Below are 19,024 nucleotides of genomic sequence, written 5' to 3'. Positions count from 1 at the left end.
AAGGGGTCTCAAAATTATAAATAAATAAATAAATAAATAAATAAATAAATAAATAAATAAATAAATAAATAAATAAATAAATAAATAAATATTTAATAAATATGGTGTCGAATCTACGCTGTGAAGGTGGTTTGACTGCGAACCTGTAAACGATAACTAGAACGATTACCCGTTGCGATCTAGTTTAAAATTATGCACGTGGGGACATGCACTTTACCGAATTATTAGCCTAAGACGTTTCTACAGGCTGCGATTTCGCTTGCGCCACTACTTCGTGCACCTACAAAGAACACACCAGAGAAAAGAGAATTTCACCGCGCTTCGTATGCACGCTGCTCTTCAGGAGTCCTCATACGTACGTGTCGCAGCACAAATCATTTAATAGGTGTATTCTTCCTTTACATACAAAAGTGTCTTTGTGTCACACACTGATTCGTATGCTACAGTAAAGCTGCCGTCGCCGCGGGAGCTTGCGCAACAGTAATGTTTATCGGGAAGCGTATATATGCGGGTAGCGCATTGCACGTAGACGCAGCAGCGCCTTATCATCTGTTATGTGGTTGGGATGCTTGTTTTGAGCTTGTTCTTTTTTTAAACGTATGCTATTCTGTATGTCGTGTGCGTTATTCCAAAGAATGTGTGCGCTGTTAGCGTCACTTTGCTGAGTACTTGTAGCCTCTGCCTTGCGAAGTATGAGCCATTGCATGTGGAAGTTCGAACCATTATTGATGATAGCTTGCTGTCGACGTTACGCCACGAAGAAATCCCGGGATCCTACCCATAGACAGCTTCGCTGTAATAAAATAAAATAAAATAAAATAAAATAAATAAATAAATAGTTGGCGGCGCATTGATCCTGTGGAGATGATTGGCGACGGTAATACGACTAGCGTTCTTTCTCGCGACACGTGTTTAATTAGTGAAGGATTTTTGTGATGGTGGAGTTAACGAGAGAGAGAGAGGTTTGTATGATTCATCCGATTTTATTGCCGAATGTTTGTTCATTGTCGTCGGGTTGGTTTGTATTCATATTTCTAAATGGAAAAAAAGAACTGCGGCAGAAACCTTCTCACGATGACTGGCGACGGTAACGCGTGTAACATTGAATCAATATAGCGACACAAATTATTGCGACCGTCAAAATGAGTTATGTATGAGGCGCATACTGCAGCGGGATTCTTCTGCGCTTTGCTAAGAATTACACTTAGTGCCATCTAGCGCCACTACCGGGAAGCCTACGCGTTGTCTCCGAAATGCATGGTGCGTCGGTGCGTGAAAACACTGAGGAACATGTCATGCGGCACCCGGCGTCCTCTCTCGCGCTTCTTTCTGGACACGCTGCGCCATCTGTTGGTGCTGCCGAGAAGTCCGCGCAAGGCCGGTGCCTGCGAACGCTGAAAATTGTTCCCTCGCATGCCGCGCACTCAGTGGCGCATACTGAGTGACACCTACTTGGCGAGAGCTTCACTGAGGAGCGGACCGTACCCTGTGCCATTATGATGCAGCTCGCTGAAGCGTTTGCGTGAAATACATTCATTGAAAAGCGCCACATATGCTCTACATTTGTGTGGCAGCCGGCTAAGGTGTCGGATTGCGTTCCTTGAGAAACCCTTGTGACGCGGGTTTGACTCCCCTCAACATCCGAGACATTTAAAGGATCATTTTAATCATTGTGAGTAGCACATTCCCAGTGGCACATACCTTGTTATCCAAGTTGACCTGCAATGACGGTAATTGACGTTGACTGAAGATAATTGAGGTTGACTGAAGACTAGTACAGAACGTATGGCACATGCAGAGTGCTCTAAGTCTATCTCGAAGAGTTTCTTTGAAAAGTGATGCCTATCCGGTTCCGCATTTACAGTGACCCATGTCAGCGTGAAAGAGCTTGGTTAAAGAGAGGCACGTATGTACATGTACATGTCGAGAATCGAGGGGTCGCAGCCGAGCGCCAGAACGAGAGGACCAGCGTAGCGGGCTTCCAGAACCGAACTGCACGTGCCGTTCTTGCGCATCGAGCACGCGCCGCACAACTTTATTAATAATTAAGAAAGCATTACATGGCTAATGAGGCGGAAAACGCGGCGTTGGCGTGATCGCACCGTAGTCGGAAAAGGCTACGAACGTAAGAGCATTGGTATCAGTCGAACCCATGGCTTTCGGTGTTAATTACGGCGAAGGTAATTAAGGCACCGTTAAGTAAGAAGAAAGTTAATGCACTCGAACCCACGACCTTTAGTGGGAGTCGATACCCCGATAATTGGTGGGGGTTGAGCCCACGGCCTCTCGTCTTAATAAAGACGAAGTTAATCAAGACCGCCGTTGGCGATACCATGGTCTGGAAAAGGTACGAACCCACTACCATCGTTGGCAGACGATCCTGGAGCTGTGGTATTAAGGCGCACGTTAGCCTGACCAGGCCATAGCTCTAAAGAACTACAAACTCACGACCATTGGTAGGATTCGAGCCCTTGACCTTTGGTCTTAAGGAGAAATTTATTAAGGCACAGTTAATTAAGATAGAGCTTATTCAAGATCTAGATCCCACGACCTTTGTTGGAAGCGAACCCACGCCCTTTGGTGTTAATTAAGGCCAAGTTAATTAGGGCCGGCATTGGCGTGACCCCGCCTTGGTCCCAAAATCGGCCGGAATCAAACCCACGACCGCTGGAGTTGTATAAGACGAAGTTCGTATATAGGATACACGAAATTATAACGAGGGAAAGAATGAGGAAGCAGTAAAAAATGGGCGCAACATGAAATCAGTGAGAAGAGAAGTTGGCATTGGACAAGGCAAGATGTATGCACTGAAAGATAAGAAGGGTATTATCATCAACAATTTGGATGATGTAGGAAAATCAGCGGAAGAATTCTATACTTACCGGCGCAGTACCTAGAGCAGCCACGCGACCTTCATTCGAAGTAGCGATACAGCGAAGTAGGATACAGAGGCTCCTTCTATAACTGAAACGGGTAACAGGTTATTTAAACCGGATGTCCTGAATATCCGTTTGTTGAAATCCGGATATACGGATAACCGGTTTTCTAGACCGGATTGACTTCGCTCCAGTTAAACCACATCGCTGGTTTTATGGGTATTTGCAAGCAACAGATTAAACTGTATTGATGATTAATTTGTACATATATTTTTCGCTTTATTCGTTTTGGGTATTTCTTCATTGCATGAGCGACTGTTTCTTTTCCGTGCTTTGTTCTCGCAGCTGATGGACAGAGTTGTTATTCTGCGCACTGTTAATTTACGTCTACTAATGTCATTATGCTTTATTATTATTTGTATGCTCCTCCTGCTTGCGTCTCACCAGTGCCAGCAGTATTGTATAATTAAAAAGTGGAGATAAATTAAAAACAAATGTACACGAACGATTGTAAAGCATACAAGCGAATGAAACAAGTTACCTAAGGTGGTATCGAACTTGCCACCTCCTTAGGCCCTATTAGGAGATGTACGAAGTGTCAGTGCTTAGAGAAGTAATGATTTGCTAGTATCTGTAGAACTGGAGTCGAAATGAATTGCAGACATGAGCGATGCTGCCGGCTGTGAACTCACGAACAACCCCCTGTGGCGTGGCGTTCGAGGTAAAAAAAAAAAGGAAAAGGAATCTTGAGCAAAATTAAGTAACTGCATGCGATGTGTATCGGACGCTGCCATTTTTGGGATGCGCGCAACGTCGTCATCGTCCTCTACAGCGTCGTCTACTGCGACCTCCAAAATACAAGCAAGAATACCACCACTCTCGGAGTCCACATCACGCACTTAACACTGCGCCTTAGCTGAGCACAGTGTTGGCGCGTCTGTAGTTTTATACTGCACGCTGTCGCAGGTGCCCGACCGCAGGTGAACGCTCGAGAGTGCTTCGAGGGCACTCTCTGAATCGAGTGCCGATTCCTACGGTGATCCCTTCTCTCTTCTTTGTTCTCACACCTACCTTTTCCAACTTAGGCCAAAGAGCTGGAGTTTGGATCGTGAATGCTATATTAATTCATTCCTTTTGCTTCGCCATATTGTCAAGGTAATGTTGAGGACGAGAAGGGGATCAGACCAGAATTTTCCCTGGAGATGGCGTGGTTGCTCGCAAACAGCTCTCCATGTTTTTAGGTATGATTGACGAATTTCTCATCAATTTCACTGATTATTTCATGGGGTTGGTGGTCAGACACCACACTTGAAGACTAAAAAAGCAATTTTTGCCAGATTAAGTAATTTAATCCACACTGTGGCACACGAGCGTTTCTCCACATCTACGTGTCGGTACTAGTCGGGTATCGAGAGTGGATTGTTGTCATTAGTAGCAGAACGCTTAGCCCCCCCCCCCCACACGCACAAGCACACGCACACGCACACACACGCACACGCACACACGCGCACACGCACACACGCGCACACGCACACACGCGCACGCACACGCACGCACGCGCACGCACGCGCACGCACGCGCACGCACGCGCACGCACGCGCACGCACACGCGCGCACACGCGCGCACACGCGCGCACACGCGCGCACACGCGCACACACGCGCACACACGCACGCACGCACACGCACACGCGCGCACGCGCGCACACACGCACATTCTTCGACAAAATTGCACAAAATGTTGTGGTTAACGTGACATACGCTCATGTGATGCCTAAAATGTCTGCATCATGGTCTCCTTTCTTTTCTGGGTATTTCAGTAGATTGAGCAAGAACAAATAAGTTATCATCCAGATGCCAGTCTATTCTGAAATCATTCTGAAAGTCTCCCAATATGCGATTATGTTCTGTCCATGCTTGCAGATTTAATTTAATTGCATGCATAGCTAACCTGTATATTACCGTTGTAATAGTCAACGGCCTACATGAGTGAGTTCGATCTATTTCCCCTTACCTTGATAAATTAAATTCATTCTACTTTGTCGCCAACTGTCTGGTTTTCGCCAATATTGTAAGCTTGTTCTTGCTGCTTTCAACGTAGCTCCCTTACTTTTTGGTTCTAGTTCATGATTCAGCCTAACGGAAACTTCGTCTGACCCTGTGGCTGTGCGCCTAGGAATTCTCCCTTCGGCTTTTTTCTTAGTTGAATCTTATCAGCATTAGCTCCATCTGTGTCTGGTTCTCGTTCAAGCTCTTTCATTTCCCCCGAAATCCGCCTGATAATTGCCTTGAAACGATTCGGCTGGTATTTTTTGGATGTAATTTACCGCCATGTTCTCTTCCAGTGTGTTTCCATCTTCGCCTAAGATAGGTCGTATTGTTCCAGACTTCCTGCATAATGCGTTAATGTGGTTTCAAAATATTCTAGGCGCGACCTTCTTTTTATTACGTATTTATGACAACCAACGCTCATTTTCAACTTTAATCTTTGCTTGAATCAGCATTTGAACCGTAGATCTTATCTTATCTACCAGAATATTTTTTGTCTACTCCATCCTGTGGGAAACTGCGTTTTTTTGCCTGCCTATGTTCAGTGTTGCTTTTTGTCGTTCATCGTGCACTTCCCGTGTTTCCCTGTGTCAGATTGTGCATGAATACGTCATTGCTACAAGGAGACGGTCGTGCTAAACAGCTTTTCGTCATTATTAACACTAGATAACATTTTCTTTTCGTTATCTAGCGGCTTCATCGAAAATTGGCATAATCACTTTAAAAAATTTAATCGATATTATTTAAATATACATAGTACCGACCACTAAATAATGGGAAGCAAGGACGTATATATTATGTTTTTTGGCTATGAATTTTGGCCAATCTCCCATCTTAGCTACGTACCATATGTTGAAGGTGAAAATAACAACATACCTGTCATATTTTAAAGACAACGACAACAAGAAGGAAGAATATTTAGTCGTTTCACGAACAGGAGAAGAAGACGAAGAAGACCTGGCCTTGGCCATGGAATTGTTGATTGCTCTGTTCTCTGCAAAACGCTTAGCACGCATCGACCTGAAGAGTAGCGAGTGTTTTGACTGCAACGACCTCTTCGGCAACGGCCTGTTCCAGAAGGGCATCGCCTTCGTCACCGTGGTCAGCGTGCTAGCCGTCCATTGTCACACGCAGACATTCCCGCTCGTCGCTGGGGACGTGGACCACTGGTGTCGGATGCCCGCCGATGTCAACTTGTCTATGGACGCCTGGAAGAACGCCACCGTGCCCCTGGAACCAGGTGGGCGGTTCAGCCGCTGCAGCGTCTACGACAGGCGCGGCGATCCCAACAGCACAGAAACGGTTCGTATTTCATTTATACCGGTCATCAAGGGTATCAAACAGGTAGACCTAACATCTTCAGTGTTATTCAATACAATCTTGCAAGAAGTATTTAAGATGATAAATATGGAATGATTAAGGATAAACATCACTAGAGAATAGCTCAGCAACCTGCTGTTCTCTTCGTTCGTAGGCCCAGGCACAGGCATAGAAGAAAAAAGACGAGGAAAATGCCTCTTGAAGCATGGAAGGAATAAATTTATAAACTAAATAAAGTCAGGCAGCATTGAAGACGTGTGTAGTAAATCGCTTGACGAGTAAAAACGGGTTATATATCGCATAAGCGGCAGGTATCGTGAAGTTCTGAACAGGAGTTTATCGTTATCCTTAAACATAATTGCTGGCTCCCCCGTAATCGAGAGTAGGTGTAAGCATGAAATGGCAACCGGCAAAGCAGACTGGTTGGAGATGAAACTAGCCACAATCTTAAAATGAGTGCAATGCATGTTCACAACGGCACACCGCACAACACCACACCACACTGCACCACGCCATACTGTGTCCAGCTAGAAGAAGAAAAGCGCCCGAAGGAGGCACCACGCAGCGTGGCGCCATCTTTCCAGGCGACGCAAAACCCACTCCGCGGAACTCACGGACCGCTGGCATTCAAAAGAACATAGGCAACCGTGTCCCAACGCCAAAATATGACAATGAAGCGTCCGGCACGCTGTATCTGCCTTTTGAACGTCCGTTATTGAAAATGACAAATAAAACTTCAGCGTACTAGAACTTACAGTTTGAGTGATATTGTGTACAAACATCACGCACAATTCGGAAGCAATATTTTTTAAAACTTGTTTGGGCAGTAACTAGCGTATGTAATTCGGTCCTGTACAAAGGGTTGGGAGCCAGAGACCGCATTTTCTTAAGTTCTGACTGGTTGCCCGGATGATCTCGTTTGAGTGCTCGAATAGCGGCTCTGGTTTTTAGCTCAAGATGATTTGAAGGTTGCCGACAACGGGAGCTAAAAGCACTTCATGCTTAATAGAAGTATAGAAACGGTGGACTATGTCAGTGCTAGGGCACAGGGACGAAATTCGGAGGATAAGAAAGAAAATTTCGGAGAAGCTAAGGACGGCGCAGTAAACGATAGAATCGGAAGTGGTATGTATAATGTTACGACACGAAGACGGAAGTGTGATTACGAACGAAAGCGAATGTAGCTGATAATCTTGTTGAGATTAGGATGAAGAAATCGTGTATGACAGGTCATGTGATGCTCAGAGGGGGTAGCTGGTGATGCATCAGAGTGATACAACTGGGTGCCACAGTTGCTGAAGGTAGGTCTATAGGCCAAACAGAATTACGTGGTGTTGTGAACTATAAAGATTTAAGACTTAGGAAATGGCGTCGATCGATGCGACGCACAACGATCGGAGATATATGGGAAAGGCTTTCGGCCACACCAGGACTATTATCTGCTTACGAAGGCGTGACGAACGCTCTTCTCCTCAGCCCATTTCCTCTCCTGCCGTGCAGTTATCGATGGACGGTTATCGATATTAATTGAGACTACAGCTTCACCGAACACGAGCCACCTTCTGCGCCTTGAGCCATTGAATCGGGCTGTAGTTGCAGGCTCTTATTCAGAGGATTCGTGAACACGATTGTTGCGCGTGATTTCGTTTTGACACTTGCGGTGATGCAGATGTACGTCCAGTTATGCGTCTTCGTGATTATTCGAGAGATGAGCCGAATTTTCACACAGTGATACCAGCACATTTAATCCTTTAGAAGTTGATATGTTTTCCAGGTTGGGGGGGGGGGGGGGCTTATGTGTTGCTCAGGCACGTGACGTGCAGACCTTTCGTCTACCATTGAAGCTTCAGACCACTAGCGGATGATCGGGACGAAAGACCAACCATAGCCTGAGGGAAGGCGTGTAATATAAGCAGATGCAATATGATTCCATAAAAAGGTGTTCAACAATAATGCCGAGAGCCTTGCTAATGCAAACCGAAAGCTGCTTCACCACAATACACTTGTGTTTGTCTTCATGCATGCTGAACGAGTTCGTTGCATAGGCGTTCATAAAGTAGTCCTAAAGCTACAGATATCTTTAAACGATTCAGTCCTAAACGGCAACGTTCCTGCACGGATCAAGAGAAAAAAAGGAGGATGAAAACGCCGTGAAGGACGGGTAGGCACAAGGCAATTAATTGATTAACTAATGAACGAACTCACAAACCAAGCACGATCCCGGAGGCTTCTCGCCAGGGCTCTGCACAGTTCCCTAGATGGCGCACGGTTCGAAGGTATAGGGATGTTCGCACACTTCGGGGTGCGGAAAGGAATTCCCGCACTGCAGTCGGAATGATCGAATTCTGCTGGTGTACTGTCCTCGCGTACAAGGGTTCGAGCTGACCTCTTCGTCTGCTATAGCGGACGACTGTGGTGATGTAGGAGTCTCCAAGGGATCCATCCAAGCAGCGGCAGAGAAGGCCTGCACGGGCAACAGTACGCCAGTGCTGGAGTGTCTGTCGTCTAAGGCGTTGTAATGGCACCTCATACCGTGGAAATACGTCGTGGCAGCAACCGAGGTGGGTGAACAGTGCCCGGGTGGCGCTCTGCTGCGCGCTCTCCAGCATATTGGTCAGGTCAATCTGAGAGAGATTTGACACGGAAGAAGGCGAACACGGAACACGGAAGAACACGGAAGAACAGTATTCTAGTCTTGGCAGCACAAAGGCGCAGTGCCGAGTGCGCGGAAAGCCTCAAGGCCGGAGGATCGCGATGTGCGCACCACGAAACCAAGCGTGCGACGCTCTCTTGGCCACTGTGTTGGGGACATGCAGTGAAAAATGAAGAATTGGGTTGACCGTGACACCGAGGATTGCAGCTTCAGGAACATTGCGCGGGAGAGAGCCATTGATCGTTTAACCGCCGAGGTAGCACTGTTGCGGTTGTGAAAACACAGAGCAACACTCTTAGTTTCGCTGATGGAAAGATGGTGGAATGACGTCTATCGGGAAACACGGGTGAGGTAGTCTTCCCGGTGAGCACAGCAGTTATCATATAATGAGACACGGTTCAATATAGATTTGTCGTCCGCCTACTGCACCAGTAGAGCTGCATTCGACACCGGCATGTCGTTCACGTAGAGGAAAAAAAAAAGAGTAGGAGCTAGCACAGAATCTTGAGGGACCCCAGAGAGGGCGGGTTAAGTACACGGGTGTTTTCGAATTTCGCCCCCATTGAAATGCGGATGCCATACTGTAAATAAGTTAGCCGTCTTGCTTCTTCCCTCAGCATCACTATTATTCTAAATTGAACCTAACAGGAAGCTTTAGCTCCTATATTATATATATATATATATATATATATATATATATATATATATATATATATATATATATATATATATATATATATATATATATGGGAAATGAGCAATCCTTTCTTCTGACAAGCGCTGCACCGAAATTCATGAGTTAAACAGCGATTTCAGAAAGCGACGTTTTATTGAGCTTCCACTTTTTTACATAGCTTCTGAGAAAATCTGAAATTTCAAGAAACAATACCCAAAGTATACAACTCTGTACCTGAGCAACTAAAAACGATATCGCAATTCTGTTAGCTGCACCTAATATTGCATTTATGAGAAAAATGGTATATCATATGCCGCCCTGAAACACACCACTAACTCCTAAATATGGCATTCGCAAAACCTGTACAAGCATTGCCACAACTTCACGTAAGTCGTAAATTCTTATATAAAATTTCACCGATTGAGCTGCTCCATGGGATGCAGTTTATAGAGATGCGATATCAGTTTTTGATGCTAACTAATGCATTTGTAAACTTCGTACTTCTATTCTTCTTTTTTTTTCAGATTTACGCGTTTCCGACAATTCGTGTCAATATCCCCCGGTCTAACGAAAATTCTTATTGCAGCAATCACCATGATTTAACGTTCTCTCTTAGATGCAACACGTTCTCTCTTAAATGTAACAATTCTCATCCAGATCCGTTGAGCAGTTTTATAATATAATCATTTATGCGTTTTACATGTATTTGAGAAGCTGGCATCAGGGATTACGCCCGAGCTAAAGCTTCCACTTAAACAATACATCACGCTAGTTTTGTAGGAAAACCACGAAACATAACCCAGACTATACGGAAGCTCGCGGCCGCAGGGGTGCACAAACGAGAAAGATCCCTGGATATGCAAAGCGAAAGCTTGGTTTAGCCTGGTTAAGTCTTGGTTTCACTTCGTTAACCTTTGGTTTAGCTGTAAGTATTATACTTTAGTATACAATCATCGTTAAGCCAGATGTCACCACTGGGCTTAGGCGGGTGGTTAGACATGACAGACATGGCTAGACATGATTAGGCTTGCGTAGACAGTCATGCGGTGCCTGTTGTGCCACAGGGAAAGCCAAGTGCTAGACATGCTGAGATGCCGCGAACATGCGCAGCGTAGAAGCACAAACGGACAGGGCGCGAACGCGGTCGCTACATTGAACTCGAAGGAGCGAAGTATATTGCATTCCGGGCGCTCTCCAGTGAAGCAGATCGCCGGGCGATATCCGCGGCTTCGTCAGACGCCGCTTGGCGATGACGGCTCAAAGCCACCCGCTCCCGCGCAACGCTCAGAGAAGACGCCCCGCCATGGCTCTCGTCCATGGCCAAGCTCGCACCATAGACAAAGACATTCAACAAGAACGGACACTCCCTAGAGCCCAGCGGCCGAATTGACAGCAGGGCATCCAGCGGACGGGATTAATGTCTTCCGGTTCCGGTTTCGGGCGCGCGCGTTTTCAACGCTAGCTAGTACGCATTGCGCCGGCTGCGCTAATCGGCGCGGCATCTTTTTTATTGGGACAACTATATGGACACTCTAAGCGCATTTCTGCCGTTGGCGGCGCCGTCGCCGTGAAGTTCTGTATGAGTGAAAGCACGTGAGGGTGAGCTGGCGAACGCGGTTCAATCGCACGTGCGCGAGCGAGGAACGCGGCCGGATGCGTACCCTCTCCTGTCACGTTCGAGGCAAGGGGTCAAACGAGGGAGGAGGGGCGTTCTACTACGGCGGCTGCTAGGGTGCCGCGATGTCCTCGCGCGCCGCTCCGTACAGAGTGCAGACAACCGCGGCGTCTACTACGGCGTTGGCCAGGCGAATCGTGGACGTCGTAGTAGACACCTTTGGCGGACGCCGTAGGGACGCGTTGCCGGCGTTCGTGTGGCGATCTGTGACGTGGCTAAATTATAGAGAAAAAAAATGGCTAAATTGCGCGCCCGCGCGCGCCTAATCTTCAAAGCGGTCTGCGATGTTTGCCGAGTGCGCGTAGTGCCGTTAGCTTCGTATGCGCTGTGCTTTCGTCGTTTCGTTCGTGTTGAAGCGAGAGATGCGTGACGGTCAATTCGCTTGTTGCTGCCGCGATCCTTCACGCCAGAGATTCGTCAGCGAGTTCCCGCGCTCATCGAGAGATATGAGTTCATGTTTGCCTGTGCGCGCATGACTCCGTGCCGGTTTAGTTAAAACACGTTGGCGGGCTAGATGACTTGAATCCATGATATAATGTGTAAGCGCGACTGAAGAAGGACATATATCTTGAATCCATGATATAATGTGTAAGCGCGACTGAAGAAGGACATAGAAAGATGCAGACACACAAAGACAGCGCTGTTCCTGTGTGTCTTTTTTCTGCGTTCTCGTTGAGTCACGCTTGCATATTCTATCATTGTTAATTTAGTTAGTAAGCGAATGTTTACAAGTTTGGTATACATCTCACGCGTACTAGTCTTGAAAGCAGCTGAGCAATGGTATTCAGGGCCAACTGGTTTGAATAAGGCATGCAGGCGGTAAAGCTTATCAATAATAATCAGTAAAGCATTTGTAATCTACCGTATATGTGACCTTCAATGCTGCAGAATCTGAGAAATGTCGTAGGTACCACTGCAGGCAAAGAGGAATGATTTAGCAATAGAACGATTTAACCAACTTTTCGACTTTTGTTTCCACGGAACAAGCTGGTCCATGTTGAAGAGCAATGCAGCGTGCTGCAAATTGGCTCTGGTTAGACTTAATAATGCCGTGACGTGAAATCTGTACTCACGTGTGCAGGTCGAGTGTCTCGAGTGGGACTACGACCCGGAAAGAGCGGACGAGACCCTAGTGAGCCGCTGGAACTTGGTATGCCACAGGCGCCCCCTAGTCGGCGTTGCAAACGCTGTCTACAGCGCAGGTGCCCTGGTCGGCATGTTTGGGGCGGCCTGCATGGCTGCACATATTGGACGCAAGCTCGTCATCCTGTCGTCCACCACCGCCTTGCTAATCGGAACCGTAGGGATTACTTTCGCAGAAACTTACGTAATGTATGTGACGACGCGGTTCGTCAACTCGGCAGCCGTGACCACCGTCGCCGTTACCTCAGTCACCCTCCTGATCGAAGTGTCGCCGGACGACCGCAGAGTACTGTATTCCAGTGTTTCTATGGGCATGGGACTGACACTTGCCGATTTTTGGTTCGACACGCTAAAGCAAGTGCACACGAGCTGGCGTCTGCTGCAAGCTTCCATGTTGGTGCCGACTATGTTCCTGACAAGCGCCTTGTTTCTGGTCGAGGAGTCTCCACGATGGCTAGTCTTCAAGCGCAAGCTCAAAGCTGCCGAAGCCGTGATGTTAGCGGCAGCGAAGATCAATGGTTTCTCCCTTCCCACCACGGCGGCCATGATGGTGAAGATCACGGACGAGATAGTCAGGAACCAGGAAGCGTTGCAGGCACGAACGCCATTGGATCACGTTTTCAACGTCCACCGCAGCTTGTTCATCATGACTATCTGCCACATGTCTGTCACATTCGCTTTCTACACCGTGCTGAAATCATCGGCGCTAAAGGGCGATGCTTGGGTACGCTGGACTGCTTTGGTCGTCCAAGCTGTATCCTACTATCTTATGACGTGGACGATCAAGCGGTTCACTCGGCGGCAGGTCATCACTGCCTACTTTTTGGCCCTGGGCGGTATCGGTCTCTTCATGAGTGCCAGTGGAAGCGTGGATTTTGCACCGTCACTACTTAGCCAGCTATGCTACGCTGCCGCCAGATGTTGCGCTTCCGTGACGATCGCGGTGAACTTGTGCTACGCTGCGGAACTATTCCCGACACCATTGCGCAGCGCGGCGCTATGCTGGATCTTCGCGAGCGGCCGAGTAAGCGCTGTGGTGACATCTCTACTGTCGGCCCTCCAGAACGTCGGCCTGGAGGACGTCGAACTAGTCATTATGGCCGCTTTAGCTTTCGCATCAGCCATGGCGTTTCAGCACCTTCCAGAGGACTCTAGTGCAGTATCCGTTAGCGGGACGTCTCTCCTGAGGTCCATCAAAGGGTCAAGCGGGGAAAAGCTAGACCTGGGCTACATGCAGATGACTCTGCAATCTGCGCAATATGCGAAAAAGAAAAAGGTTGGTAAGCAGAAACCCATCCGATCTTTAAGCAGCCCATGACGGTCTACGTGTCCTACCACCCCAACCACACCTGCGAACTTTACAACGTCGGTAGCTCTAAAATAGCGCAATGACAATGCGAATTAATCTTGTAGTCTATCTCCGTTTTGCATATGCACACATGCATTTGATAAACTGGTAAGACTGGTGTCTTATTAAGAAAAACTGGTTCGGAAAATGCAGCTTTTTACAGCGGCTGTCTTTTCTTTTCCGCGGTTAATCAAGCATAGGCCAGCAATGCGTTCTGGTTTCTTATGACACAGGTCGCATTCATGGTTTATAAAGGCTTTCCTTGCCTCTTTGTGGTGCGTCGCGAACTGCATGATGTCACAGAATATTTTTAAAAATAAGTTCGGCAACTAGCATCACATATTAGATGTAGACGAGTTATACAAGCTAGATGCAGCCTTACCGAACGATGCATAATCCTTCTGTCCAGAAGCTTCGCTTCTTTAAAGCGCAGCTCCTAGGCACCCGTTCCTGCGTTGCACGTCGGCGTAGGCGTAACTGGGAGAACCAACGCGCTCATCGAAGGATGAAAGAAAAATGCTAGGGACATTTCATTTCGTGAACTCGGGTGAAGCTATCGGCCCTCGGTGCGCCTCGACGCTTACACTACCCGCATCACAGATCGTATTCAAGACAGGGCTCGCGCGGCTGCGCTATACGCAGCAGCCACCGGAGTAGAACGCCCCTCTGTGAACATTCACTTACTAACCAAATTAACAAGCATGGCGTCAGCGCGCACAGGCAAACAGGAGCACATAACACTCGATGACCGCGGACGGTCGCAGGAATTGCGGCAGCATCAGTGCGCGAAGTGACCTTCGTGTTGTCTATCGCTTCAATGCTAACTGAGCGGTGAGAATACATCGCACGTAAAGCTACAAGCCGTCGGCCCATCTAGACTGTTCCCCCAAAAGAAGATCGCTTTCAAGATAAAGCCTGGGCGGCCGAAGTACAATGCCCCCTTCCCTCCCTACCCCGGTGCCATGCGCGCGACGGAAGACGGTGCGCCTTCCGCAACCTCCGCCTATACCTTCCTTCTCCGTGACGCGTCGCCTCGTTTCTACTTGCACACTGCGCTCCACCTCACCTAGACTTTGATCTAGGTCGTGTTTATTTTCTGCGTGCTCTGCGCGCTCCTTCGTATTTTCCCCGGCGCGCGATCCTCCTCTACGCGCCCCTTCCTCATCCGCTTCCTTCGCGGCTTCGAACAAACATTCGGCTATTGCGCTAGCTGGGCAGTTACGCTCGCGCGTAAAAGAGAGCGAACGCTGAGCGCAGTCGAGGATGAAAGACGGTGATAGCGGATGATGAAACACGGTGATAACGAAGAAAGTGCGAGGAGTAAAGCGGATAAGAAGAGTATGACGAAAGGGCGAAGAAGAGAGCGGAATGCCGCACAGAACGAGCTCCACGCCGATAACGTCATTATACTGTAATGCGGCGAGCGCGTTCACCGATACAAAGCACTGGCCTGGGTTTAGGACTCACTACGCATGCGCTACTTCGCCAGCACCGGCCGCCACCGCTAGAGAATGCGCTCCGCGCGATGAAAATATTTTTTATTTACAGGAAATAGGAAATTCGGACAGGGCCCCTAGTCCGGGGCTCCTATGTCGTGTTCGTCGATGACCCGTGCCCGTCGGATCAATGCCGGGCGGACCTCAGAGGTGGCGCCGCGAACGGCGCCTTCCCACTGCTCTGTAGTGCTGGAGGCAGAAGGGCACGGGAAGGAATGGAAAGTAAGGAACGGTGTATTGGACCGCAACGTGGAAGGAGATGGCGGAAATGTCACACCCTGGACAAGCGTCGGAATAGCGAGTGGTGTATAGGATGTGCAGGAAGTGGAGATTGGGAAATGTGTGGTTCTGCAATTGGCGAAGTGCGACCGCCTCCTGCCCTGGGAAAGACGCCGGTGGAGGTCGGTACAGCTGACGCTGACGTGTGTAGTGCTGTGTAACCTCGGGATATATTAGCGGGGGGGGGGGGGGTGAACTCTGCTCTGTGTTGGCCGCCTCACTGCGCAGGGCTGCTCGGAGGGTGAGTTCTCGAGCGGCCGCATGAGCGCGTTCATTACCCGGCAGTGATGCATGGCCGGTCGTCCAGAGCAGGTGAATGTTATGGGTGATGTGTGCTGTTAATTCGGAGGCACGTGAAAGAATGCAGTGCGCAGTTTTTGTAATACCACGACCTGTCAAGAAAGCCCTATATCTCATTTACGAGTCGGAGATTATGCAATACGTTTCTCCCGGGAGGCTCCATATGTGTTGGATGGCGAGGGTAACCGCCTGGATCTCTCCCGAGTCGGTAATGAAAGGGGAAGAGAGGATAGAATCAGCGCTCACGAACTCGTGGGTGCCGTCGACCACAACCGTTGCATGCAAGAGTGCGATCTAGGTATCTCACCTGTGCCAGCTGTCGACCGACATTGTGCTCGGGATGCATGTTACACGGTATGGGATGTACCCGAAGCATCCTAGTAATCCTGACCGCAGCGGAGATTCCTTGCATGTCTGGGGATGCGGGCGGAAGCGAGTGGCCCAGGCAAGTGAGGAACTGTTTATCCGTTGGAGTGAGGCGAAGACGTTGGCGTTGGCTGATCCACCTCGAGCAGTTCGTCGTGGGTATTGTGCACCAATCGCGATAAAAGACGCTGATTGGAGCTATAGTATGGAACCCTGAGTGCGATTTTGGTGGCTTTGCGGGAACGCGTGTCCACGTGGTCACGGTGTGCCTGCGTTAGACGCTGAATGGGGAGATGATTGAAGTGGCTAAGAATACATGTGTCTACTAATCTAAGCATGTCGCTTTCCTTAAGTCCCGAGCTTCGATTGCCAACGCAGCGCAGCATAGCGATGATATGCTCCGTCTGGCGCGAAAGTTGAGAGACCGCGTGTCCGGTCCTGCCATCGTCCAGAACGTAAAGTCCGAGGACCTGCGCTCGCGACACTCGTGGTACGCCGGGGTGTGGGGTGCGCAACTGAGACCGCATTTCGGGCGTAGTCTGCCACGATCTTGACCGCCTGTTGGAGTCGGTTTTGGATGGCTCCGTTGGAGGAGCCCCGAACCGTCCACGGCGTTTGTCGTTGGCACAGAGCGCACAGTGAGGATGCTCGGCTTGGTCCAGTTGTTTGGGGAGACCTGCCATGGCGATGTTAAAGGGGTGGAGACATGAAAATTTTCGTTCATGCGTTCTTCAATTCAAGCGTTGCGTATTGCTTCAGGAAGCACGATACACACCGCGGGATTCCTATATACCCGATAAATAATTTAATAATAGCATTAATATGCCGAGCGATTTCGGTTTCGGTTTCTGGGCTTCGGTTGATGCTATGACGTCATAGGAGAGGAAACGCAACACGGCTTGGTCACGTGGGTCACAAAAATAGTGACGCAAAGCTATGCTGCGTCGTCTGCTCGCGCATACGCGTGCTCTGCCAGCAGAGGTAAACAACTGGCGATTCGAAATGAATGTAGCGATTGTTATAATTATTGCGAAGAGCGACAACAACGGCAAGAAAATATTGCGGCTTGTGAGAGTCGGTGATTCATTCCGAAACGCCGTAAGCTTTAGCTTTGAAGTGAATCAAAAAAGGCCTAGCGACGATATCGGCTGCGCCGATATCGTCGCTAGGCCTTTTTCCATATCGTCGCTAGGCCATGTCTCGGTTAACCAGAGGCCAGCGTTTTTTAGCTCGATTACGGTGTTCTAGAAGCCTGTAGCATAGAGAAAGGATTTTTAAAATGACAGGAAGCTGAGCTAGTTGGTTAGGATTCATAATGCAAAGAAGGGGCAATTGCGTTCAGACACGGACACAAGAGGAGAGAAGCTCACAACACGAACGCCGCATATCCTGGTCCCTTTCGTAGTTGGGCGGCTAGTGTTACACGCAACGTGAAAGGCCCGTCCACATTACCGGCACGGCAACTCGCCGCACACTGCCGTTCGCGGGCCGCCGTGCGGCGTTGTCCACTTCTCTCCTCCTGTTTCCGTGTCTGCACGCCTCACTCCTTCTTTGCATTAAGTAAGGATTTCTATATGCCTGTAGCTCGGTCATAGTGGAGACTATGCTCGGTCGCTCGGCTCAGCACGCTCCGTAATATCATACGTCACGCTTTTGTGCTAGTATGCTATGACGTCAATATTTTCGTTCCTCCGCTGTGACGTCATAACTGCCGCGCTAGCCATGGGTCTTGACTACGAGAAGGAGCTTTTAATGACTTTTTGAAGCTGAATTAAAATTATTTTCAAATGTTTGCAGCGTCCAATACCTCGTTGTGGGTGTCCTCGCATACGGAAGCCGCCTACAACATACTTTTTATAGCCCCGAAATTTGGTGTCCCAACCCTTTTAAAGAGGGCTGGTGAGATCCCCGATTCCTGGGAGGTGCCACGTCTCCTTAGTTGGATGATACCCGAGCGGTGAGGACCAATTCCGATCGTTGCGGTGCTGTCGCGGAGGAAGGCTCAGACGTAGTTGTATACCCGGATTGCCGCAGCGCGATTCGGCGACGTTGTTGAGGATGAAGTGCTTCACATGATCGAAGGCCGACTTAGGGTCTAGCGCGAGCAAAGCGCGGGTTCGGGCTCCCTGCGGGGGACCGAGGACCACCTCCTTTATTTGTAGCAGCATGTGCACGTTCTGTGTCGACGGGTGCGAACGAAAACCGAACTGCTTATGCGGAAGAAAGGACTGGCCCTCGAGGAACAGCTGCAGGTGCCGCAGGATCACATGCGCCATGAGCTTGCTTATACAGGACGTAAGTGACACGAGTCTGAGATTGTTGATGGAGATAAGTTTTTCCGGCTTTGAGATGTGGGATACATGCGCGTGGCGCCATGTTTGGGGCAGCTTGCCATTCAGCCAATGCTCGTTAAACGTGTGCACCAACAGCTCAAAATCCTCGTTATTCAGGTTGCGGATAGTCGCGTACCGGGTGTGGTCTGGTCCCGGTGCTGAGTTCTTGCGGATGTCCTACAACACGGCATGGACCTCCTGAATTATGATTTCTGTGTCTAGCGTGGTGGACGGCTTCTTGATGTACGGACTGCATCGAGGGCTCGAGCCTGACGTGATATAGCACTTGCGAGCTGTTGGAGAAGGCGGTCGGGATTGACCCGGAACGAGTGGGTAAGAATGTCTAAGCGCTTGTACGTCTGCGTCTTGGTGTCCGGTGGATCTTTCAGTGCTCGGAGAATGGCCCACGTCTCAGCCGTGCCTAGTGTACCGGACAGACGGTCACAATCCTCTCCAGTTGTTACTGGTAAGAGTCTGGGCCTACTGCTGCGCTTCTCGCGTGATACGGGCTA

The 19,024-nt window shown here is 49.0% G+C and overlaps 1 protein-coding gene across 1 annotated transcript; it reads left to right on the top strand.

Annotated features, from left to right (window-relative positions):
- The first annotated feature begins 5,695 nt into the window (after positions 1-5,695).
- Positions 5,696-13,902, top strand: LOC142577830 (organic cation/carnitine transporter 2-like). The gene is made up of 2 exons (XM_075687275.1): positions 5,696-6,225; positions 12,329-13,902. Exons 1-2 carry the CDS (start codon positions 5,734-5,736, stop codon positions 13,706-13,708), a joined length of 1,872 nt encoding a protein of 623 aa, XP_075543390.1. The 5' UTR covers positions 5,696-5,733; the 3' UTR covers positions 13,709-13,902.
- Positions 13,903-19,024: the final 5,122 nt, after the last annotated feature.

The sequence above is a fragment of the Dermacentor variabilis genome, chromosome 4 (genome assembly GCF_050947875.1).
Source record: "Dermacentor variabilis isolate Ectoservices chromosome 4, ASM5094787v1, whole genome shotgun sequence".
NCBI lineage: Eukaryota > Metazoa > Arthropoda > Arachnida > Ixodida > Ixodidae > Dermacentor > Dermacentor variabilis.
This window is presented reverse-complemented; position numbering and strand designations above follow the sequence as displayed.

Bases quoted from the DNA above. Each gene is read 5' to 3' on its own strand.
- LOC142577830 (XM_075687275.1), top strand. From the start codon at position 5,734: ATGAATTTTGGCCAATCTCCCATCTTAGCTACGTACCATATGTTGAAG. The intron at 6,226-12,328 runs GTTCGTATTTCA...TCACGTGTGCAG, and splicing joins ATCCCAACAGCACAGAAACG to GTCGAGTGTCTCGAGTGGGA.